Source organism: Hyposmocoma kahamanoa, unplaced genomic scaffold (assembly GCF_003589595.1).
Source record: "Hyposmocoma kahamanoa isolate Upper Pololo Valley unplaced genomic scaffold, ASM358959v1 100021, whole genome shotgun sequence".
In the NCBI taxonomy this organism is placed as follows: Eukaryota; Metazoa; Arthropoda; class Insecta; order Lepidoptera; family Cosmopterigidae; genus Hyposmocoma; species Hyposmocoma kahamanoa.
Window position 1 is genome coordinate 18007769 of NW_020653200.1, and position 10015 is coordinate 18017783.

The 10015-nt window shown below is 33.1% G+C and overlaps 1 protein-coding gene across 3 annotated transcripts in view; it reads left to right on the forward strand.

The window, feature by feature from the left end:
- LOC113229029 (probable medium-chain specific acyl-CoA dehydrogenase, mitochondrial) overlaps positions 1–10015 on the forward strand; it is a 32191-nt gene that overhangs the window by 14781 nt on the left and 7395 nt on the right. Inside the window, exons 4-5 of one of the 3 annotated variants that reach the window (XM_026462518.1) lie at positions 1888–1988; positions 9778–9858. In XM_026462518.1, the coding sequence (XP_026318303.1) occupies positions 1888–1988; positions 9778–9858 (182 nt within the window). Of the gene's footprint in view, positions 1–1887; positions 1989–2721; positions 2826–5021; positions 5123–9777; positions 9859–10015 lie in introns of all 3 variants that reach the window. The other 2 variants (XM_026462501.1, XM_026462509.1) reach the window with 2 other exon arrangements.

A 10015-nucleotide genomic window follows, 5' to 3' on the forward strand; every position in this document is an offset into this window, starting at 1 on the left:
AGTCCAGTATGGTAATCGTTCGGCCACTGAGGCAGTTATAATCTATCTATCAGATATCAGCTAATAACGAATAAGTATGAATAAGTTAATGAGTTGGAAGATACATTAACACACACTGAAGTCTACTTGTTTAAAATTGGAATATTCAAAAGTGTGTTGTGTGCAATGATTTGAGTAAGAGTAGTAAGAATGAAGAAAACAATCTTGTAATAGTTGGGACTTGTTTACAAGGCGAGAATGTATTTATTATACTTGTCGGCTGGCAAGAAGTTATTTTACTTTTTAAAGAAATGTAGCAACATTTTGTGTACGACTCCCGAAAAAAGAGAGTACAGAAGCATTTTAAAACATTTTCGAATCTTTCATATGTCTGTAAAGATTATAGTTACGTTATACGGTCTGGCCTCATTTTTCGATGACAATGATATCGGTCTAAGGGAACAATGTGAAATGAAAGACATTTTGCAGGAGGAATCCAATTAGGTACATTTGATTCTTGCCTTATAACCGAAGAAATATCCTACGGTTGCGCGGGTATTAAGGCGGCTTTGTTGACTTCTAATATAGGCGTGAGTTCAATTTCTAATAAATTATGAAATGATGCTTAACTAACTAATAAGTTAATCGGCTGAGTTTTCATGGAGTAAAATGTCTGTAAATTATAAGCATAAAGACAAGACTCTAAGGGCTCTTGTTGAATGTCGTTTTTTACCGGGTATCGGGACGGTGTGAAACGGGTGTTTTTATTAAGAGGGAGCAGAGGAAAATTCCTAATCTTCGATTTGATTTTAGAAGGGTATATCCACTTTAAAGTTAAAAATAAAATATAGTATGAGTAACTACACGATATATTCAAGCATAGACATAAATCAGAAACATAAAACAATAAAGTTTCCTCGATAGATGAAAATCACGAAATGACCTCTAATTTTCACATTTTTTCGATTTATCCTCGAAATGCTACAGGTTATTAGGACAAAAATTAGGTAATTAATTATATTTATGCATGATCGACAACTGTCACTACGGATTTTTTTAAATCCCTTTACTTTTGAGTTATTCCGCTAAAACGAATTTGGTACTTTTAATGCGCAAAATTCAACATCTCCTGTCGCATGTCACGCGAACTTCAGGCATATATTCGTTTCACAAATGTGGGCGGAGCCAACGTCAAAACTTTTTTGGTATGAGAGCTCTTAATGATTCATTAAAATACGGAGACGCTTACGTTTCTAATGTCGACTAGAAAGAAAAATAATTTTCTTTATCAGATAACGCGTCGAAGATTTATTTTAAAATCATGCTGCAGTTTTCTTTCCATGCCGTAAAGTTAAGCTGCTTATTTTTATAACTTTCTGTAGTTTTATCCAGTAGCACAGGTCTATTTTCCTCTAATGCAACTAATAAATCGATGTGTATATCAAGATCCATAATTTAGTTGTAAATAGTTTGAATTCGAAAACATCTATCCGTCCGGAGTCGTGAACACACTTTATATTGGCGTGGTTCACTGTAACGGGCTGGCGAGTGTCGCGTCTTGTGGCGCATGATCAAACCTTCAATCAAATGTAAAGAACACTGAGCGACGGGCATCGGCCCGTTGTAGAAAACGGACCGATGCCCGTTGCCGAAAACGGACCGATGCCCGTTGGCGTCAACAAGAGCCCTAAAGAAGACGTATCAATACAGAATCTAGCCAATTTTATTAAATATATAACTTTACTTTTCCAACATTTCTTATCTACTTTATCGTCCTTTCATGTTTACGTCGTTTGACGTTTAAAACTTTTCTGTCGTCGATATTTTATTTTTTAGGTATATATCAATTCAGTAATGTGAAAATTATTGATGGTATTTTGGAAGTTTATGATTGTACTGGCTTCACAGGAGGTCTAGGGCTAGGTGTATTCGAATGTGGACTCGTCAGCGAGGCAGTAGGATACGGGTGTACAGGAATACAGGCGGCGTTGTTCATCACCGATGTCGGAGTGAGATCGCATGCCAACATAATTATTGGGATGTTTTATCGCGGTGGAATGCAGACTATTGTGATTGTTGTCAATTATTATTATCATCATCAACGGCCGTTTCATAGCTACTCATGGACAGCTCATGTTTGAAAAACTACCTTGAAGTTCCATTTTTAATTCTTAAGACTTTGTTAAATGCAACGTGGTCCAGGTTTTGGGGTATTGGGAGTGGGTGAGAATTTGTTCAAAGAATTCGTATATGGGTGTTCTGGTACTCTTAACGTTTTGTTACCGTCAAATCTAGGAGTGAATAAATAATTCAAGTCAATGGGTATTTCTATAGCGTAATTAGTAATTAATGATGAAAAAGTAATACATGCTCTTTGACGTGAAATCATAGGAGCGAATGACAATTTCCAAAAACCATCGACACATATTATAGTTGTATAAGCATTTAACTAGAAGGATGTTTGAATTAGGCTAAAACTATCTGTCTCCTTTCAATTATTTAATTAGTTAATTTTCTCCTTTTTTTTGCTGGCAATGGTTTAATCCATTTACGAGGGTAACTAATAACATAAAAAAAAACGTATAAAGCAAGATTTTGATAACAGGCATTTCAAGGGTACGGTAAGGCGTCGTCCGGCAGGTTATTGCATTTTTTTGTGAAATGTATATAGCATATTAATAGGTGTTAAATATTAGCAGCCTATATTTCTCGTTAATATTATTGAAACGTGACAAATTGCAGGGGGTGTTGGGAACTTGGGAGTTTTCGACGAATGCGTCGTTGGGGAAGAATTTGCGTACGGATGCACTGGTATTACGACAGCAATAGGAGGAACGAATTTGGGAGTGAGTGTTAATGCCATATCGTATAACAACCAACTGTACACATAATATATAAACAGTTAATATTATTTCTTAATCAAAAAGCTAATACATATCTGATTAACTCTATAAACGTAAAACTGAATCTTGGGACTTGAAACAATAAACTAGGAGTAAACTAAGTTTACCCCAAGTTTATTTCTTTTTTGCATTAAAACTTGATGGCCGGTGACCTGTGTCCTCTATCAACTTTCTTAAGAAACTTTAGTAAAGATGACACAAATAAAAACAGGCTGACGCAAGTTTGCTTTTATTCAGGATGAAAAGATTGAATTTGTGTTATATTTTTTTACCTATTTCACAGAATTTGTAAATTGAAATCTTAACAACTCATAATTGTTTATGCAAAAAAAGTTATGAAAGGTACAAATTCGTAGGTCAGTAAAGTATACAAATTTTCTACCCCTTATTTACCTGGGCTTGTCGAATGGACTTTACCTGCTTGCATCGTTGTTGGCGTTGGTGTTTGTAACAGTAAATTTGTTAAATACAGCCAGCTAAGCATAAGTATACAGACAAATTATATGTTCTCCGAAATTGCCAACAGACTATTGTTTTACCAAATTTTTATCTCAGTTTTAGTGTTGGCAGCTTTAGAATTTACCGACATCCATTTAACTTTATAATCAGAGATAAAACTAGATAGCCCCAGATAAATTGATATTTGTACTGAAAACATGAATGTTTATGATCCAAATTTATGTTTTTGCATCAACAAAATTATATCATTTTGTAGTGTGTAACAAAACCGCTGTATAGTATAAACCACATAAATAAAGACATTTAAAGAATTAGAAAATACTGATAAAAACAAAATAGTAGTAAAAAAATAAAAATTTTCGTTATAGTAATACAATTATATATTTAGGCACAAATTGTGTGGCCAGGACTCTGATCTCAGTATACACTGTGCAGACTCAATGCTCAGACTTGGTTCGCATAGCACTGAGTTTCAGCCAAGACTCACTGTGGTGCTCCAAATTATTTATACAAGTTAGCACAGACAATTCAACAACTTATCTATGAGCAATGCGAAAGGAGAAAAGAAACAATGACAATAATAACTTAGTACAGTCATGGCGTGTTAATGTAAATTATCCTAAAAGCACCTTAACTTTTTAGGCAAAAATCATATCCAAGATTCAAAAGAATGTTTACTTACATATGAAAAGTTACACAAAAAGAATTAAAAACGAAAAATGAACATAAGTATACTTTTTTATGATAGCAAGTGACGGGACAAACAAGTCGCGTTACGCGCCACACCTATCCATAACAGTTGAGTGCCATTCAAAGCTTTAAATCGCAAAGATCTGAGGGGCATTAGTATTGCGCCCGTCACCCTGATACATTTATATAGTTTACCAGCACCTTCATCTCCCAAAATCGGAACGCAGTAATTAAGTAAATTAAGACAACTCGCTTGGCGGTAGAGATAGGTCAGGGGCCGAAATTCCCTGAACGAACTCTTTCACAAGGACCTCTACTACTACTTCATACTTGTCCTAAATAGATACAGTAGAACTATCGTGTTTGGCCTCATTATATAGGTCTCGACAAGTTTTAGGTCACGGATGGTAACTTTATTGATTTTCTGGTGTATACTGTTTTGTAAAACCATTTTTTTTTCTAAATTTTGATTTAAGTTTTTATGATTATTCTTCACTGATTTAATAAGGGTTAACCCTAGAACAGTGGTAAAGAAGGAATGGAGCTAGTGTTGTATCCATTTGCATCACTACGGTTTGGAGTAACTGCTATGAAAAGACGAAAAAAAAAATTTACATGACATCTTCTATCGTTGCTCAGATACGTTTTTGACTACAGTAGAGTTTTTTTTATAATACCAAGTGATGTGTGCCTGGTGGTAAGGTACACGCCTATCCATAACAGTTGCAGTGCCACTCAGAGCTTTAATCGCAAAGATCTGAGGGTCACTGCCACTGCGCCCATCACTCTAAGACATAAATTGACAAGTCTATGTACCTGTAATTTCACCAGCACCCTTACCCTATAAAACCGGAACGCACATTACTGCTTGGCGGCCAAAATAGGTAAAGTGGCAGACTTCCCTGGACGAACTATTTCACAAGGAGCTCTACTGCTGCTAAAACGCCAACGCCAACACTGGTTCTCTCATATCACCTATCGTCTCCGCAGGCGGTTTGGACATGGGTATCTTTGACGAGTGCCTGGTTGCTGAGGAATTAGGCTACGGATGCACTGGTATCAAGACCGCGTTGGAGGCCAGTAGTCTTGGAGTGAGTGACGCAAATTAGGGAGCTTGATGTGATGCACGAGTAGAGATGTAATGTGACCGTCAAGTTATATGTATTTGAGCAACTTGACCGAGCAAATTGGGAAATTGCTCAATGTGCTCTGTCAATTTTGATCAATTATTGACAGTTACGCACGTCACGTAGACTTTTCTAGTAATGAGTGTGGTACTCTCTTAGACTATGGAAAATAAAGGACATGTTATGTTGACATATATAAATCAGATGTTATATCTTAGAGGATGGAAAAAAAATAAAAGAGAGGTGGAATGACCGTGCATACCTAAATAAAAATTGGACGAACAAATGGCGGATTTCTTTAGTGTCGTACCATAATCTATCGATAAGTCATTATCGACATGCAAACATTTCATTAAAGTAGATCAATATTCCATTTGGGAATATTTTAGGTTATATGGGAATATCCGGGAATGTCACATGAAATTTTGAATTTATTGTTTTGCGTTTACAAATACTCAAATATTACCAAAACTGAATTTGCACAGAAAAAATGTAATTTGAGAGTATATAAAAAAGAGAAAACTTTGAAATATGACTCCTATACATTTCCAACCTCAAGATTCATATTTTTCATACAGAAAGTTTTAAACAGATTCCAAATAGTGTAAGCTTTTTTGTATTTGTGCATTGGTATAGAATTAATATTTGTGACTGATTTAAGTGAATCTTTAATACTTCCATTTAATTTTGTAAATAAATGACAGTAGTAATATTATCAACAATAATATTATTATCATACGTTTATTTGCTTAAAACATGGTATAACAGGAGATATACCAAGAGACAGTGTTAGTATAAACATGTTTCGCATATATTAAATAGCATGCAAATGTCTGATTATACAATGTCAATTGACTACTATTGGCCGAGTACAACAGTTAAGCAAAATATTTACCAATAAACCTAATGATGGAATTGCATTATCATGTAATCTAGTTATATTCAAAGTTATGTTAAAATTTGACTCTTCAATATGAAGCGAATAAATGAAAATGGTCTTTGATTCAATGTTTATATTCGGCACTATTTTACGGCGGTATGATTTCTAACCATTCTTTTTTCTTTTTTGATTTGTTAGTAAACTTGAAATAGTAAAAACAATAATAATAAAATAATAAAAACCTCGTAGTGAATTGTTTTAATAACAGAATATCGATAATATGGACGCTTCCAAGAACAACACTATCTCAAAAAGAATAGTTAACAACAATCATCAAAATATACAAATAAATTTTACTTTGGTTTCTTCAGATTGCCTGTTTATTTGTATATTCTGATGATTGTTGTTAACGATAATGCCGAATATATAATGCCGTAATGCCGAATATATAAACATTGAATCAAAGACCATCTTCATTTATTCGCTTCATTCTGAAAAGTCAACTTTTAACATAACTTTGAATGTAACTAAGATTACATGATAATGCAATTCCATCATTAAGTTTATTGGTAAATAATTTTATATTTAATTTAGATTAAACAAGACATATTTACTAGGCATTCTCAGTTTCTGAAAACAAAATTATCCACTCGTTTCCGATTTTTTCCCACTGACAACTCTTAACTACTAAAAAAACCTTATTTTATAAAGCCAGTTTTACAATGACCATGTTAGTCTAACGTTTCCGGGTGAAGGACAATACCAACAATAGACAGCCTATTTGCCTTGCCTTGCCATCGTTCGGTGTCACTCGTATAGCTAACCGAGTGAAAGCGAGTGCTAACATGTATAGAGTTCGTTTTACGTGTCCTGTCACAACTCGCAGTCTCTCGTGACTACTTGTCTCACTCGGAGAAGTGTCGATTTTTCTGCACAAATCAAAGGCGCTCGGCCAATAGTAGTCAATTGTCATTGTATAATCAGACATTTGCATGCTATTTAATATATGCGAAACATGTTTATACTAACACTGTCACTTGTTACATCTCCTGTTATACCATGTTTTAAGCAAATAAACGTTTGATAATAATATTATTAGTGATAATATTACTACTGTCATTTATTTGCAAAATTAAATGGAAGTATTAAAGATTCATTTAAATCAGTCACTGATATTAATTCTATACCAATGCATAAATACAAAAAAGCTTACTCTATTTGGAATTTGCTTAAAACTTTCTGTATGGAAATATGAATCTTGAGGTTGGAAATGTAAAGAATTTATATTTCAAAGTTTTCTCTTTCTTGTACACTCTCAAATTCCAAAATTTATTTTTTTCTCTGCAAATTCACTTTTCGTAATATTTGCGTATTTGTAGACGCAAAACAATAAATTGAAAATTTCATGTGACATTTCCGGGTATTCTCATGTAACCTAAAATATTCCCAAATGGAATATTGATCTACTTTAATAAATGTTTGCATATCGGTAATGACTTCTCGATAGATTATGGTACGACGCTAAAGAAATCTGCCATTTGTTTGTTCAATTTTTGTTTAGGTATGGACGTTCATTCCGTACTTAGGGCTGCTCCTTTCTTTAACTTTTTTTCCTTACTCTAAGGGTACTCTGTTCCTAAATTGTAGACGTAAAATGTCTTAGGGCAAGGGTTAATAAAAAAGTTTGTTTTATTATAAAGAATAGTCAGAGCTCATACATACGCCCCGCCGGCGTCGACCTGCGATAAAATGCTAGGTATAAGAAACTTTATTAATTTTATTAAACACTTTAATGATTGATTTGTCTATGCATAAGTTTTGATAGGTATTTCATATCATTATGTAAATACGTTCTAGTAATCACAATTATTTAATGTAGAAATATTTCGTTTTCCTATTTGACAATAGTGACAACAATTGGTGCTCGAGCTTTTCTAGAATTTGGCGGTCTATTTACATCTGTTTGCACAAACTAATCCATTTTTAAATGTTTGCTTAACTATATAGCCATTTAATACTGATATTTTTTGAACAAGTCAATTAGCATTTTTCGAGATGGTGACATTTTAAAAATAATTGGAAGGCAACAAATTTTTATATTCAAATATTAAAATTACCAGTTGGTTGTTCATGAGTAGTATAAGAGTTTTATTCACTTTTCAATACACCCTGTATAACTTTAACAAACCCCACAGAGTTAATGCTACTCATTGTACAAAAGAATACTGACAATTTAATTTGATTTCACTTATATTTAATGTAATTGTTTGTCGATATTTTTTCAGGATGGATGAAAACTATTATACTAACCTTTTTATCGTTATTAACATTAACATGGCATAACGCCGATAATTTAGAGAAGAATATTTAGAGTGAGATTTTAATTTTTTTAAAGTAGTTATGTGTGTAAAGAGACGCAGAAAAATAGCTAATTCATATTACAGTAGTTACTAATTTTCACATCATTGATGTGACATCAATGCATCTCTGGCTTTACTTAGAAAATATAAAAAATATTAGAGTTAGTTACACCGCTCCATGAAGATTCATTATGCCAGTAAAGTGTATACATGTATTGTTTATTTCATTTATTAGTTTCTTAACTGCATCAATCTGTAGCATAACTCATAACTCATTGGCTTTAATACATTGCAGTATGTACTAATTTAAGTATTCTCATTGGTTTGGTTGCGATGCTTGAGTTCATCAATGTCACGCTGCATTGTTTTTTGCATCTATACAAAATTCGTACTTTTTGCTAATATTTCAATATAACATTTATACTGTAAATATCATTTTTAAGAGAAATCTGTAGATATGTATTAGTATTTTGAAATGTGGTATGAAGATTTTATTTTGCGCAAATTGGGGTACAATGCACTTTTTAATGACGCGGATTTGCTTTTTTTTGTTCTAATACAGAAGTAAACTTTTTAAAACCGCCAGATAATTTCGAAGCCCCTTGACAAAAAAGTAAATCTTAAATGTGTCCTTTTTATCAGGATATTGGAAATTGCTTGGCCAGTTTCTTTGTATTTTAAAGTTTCAATATTTCGAACTCCAATTTCATCAAGTCATTTTAGTTGTGATTGAACCCCTTTAACGATGTATGTAGCCTACAAATGTAAGATCCTAATTTATAACCTGTAATCCTTGTAAGGGTATGTTCATTACATGAAACCAAAGAACTTTTAGTAAGGGAACCTCGTGAAATTGGAAAAATTAAACGTCTATATCATTAAGTATTAACATTTACTGTGAAGCTGTTATTTTATTCGGCAATTTGAAAGAGATCCTCGTACTAAAAGTTGTTTGATCTCGCGTATTTAACATGTTTGTAGGCTACATTTCGTTAACCAAATTTAAAAAAAAATGTTCTGTGGGCAAATTCGGCCCAATTCTACATTACCGGACGAATGTCAACTTAGACAAAAAAATAAGTTGTTAGCTTTCTGAATATAAGGAATTAAATTTATCATCTTCAATTTATATATGGTCCACTGATGAGCAAGAATCTATGTAAAGAGCGTTAAATTTCACCACATTAACCTGATAAGGACATCATACGTCTTCCAAGAGTTGACTGACCCTTTTTCGTCGTGAAGGTTTCGTCCGAGAATGTACACATACATATATTATGAATTTTCCTATTAACTACTTTTAATTTTTATTGTTTCTTTGTATCAAAATTACGGAAAAATATATTGTCATATGGTACAGTGACTTCGTTATGTTTTAGCAAGCGCCAGTTATCATAGCTGGCAACAAGGAACAGCAGAAGAAGTACCTCGGCAGGTTGATAGAAGAACCCCTTGTGGCTGTAAGTATACCCTATATATACCACTTCCTCATTTCTCTCCAGCCTGACGATCACATGTGTCATTACTACATTAGTAGCTACAAAAAAGTTACAATTAGTTAATATAATGTTAATATAATATAATATAATATAATATAATATAATATAATATAATATA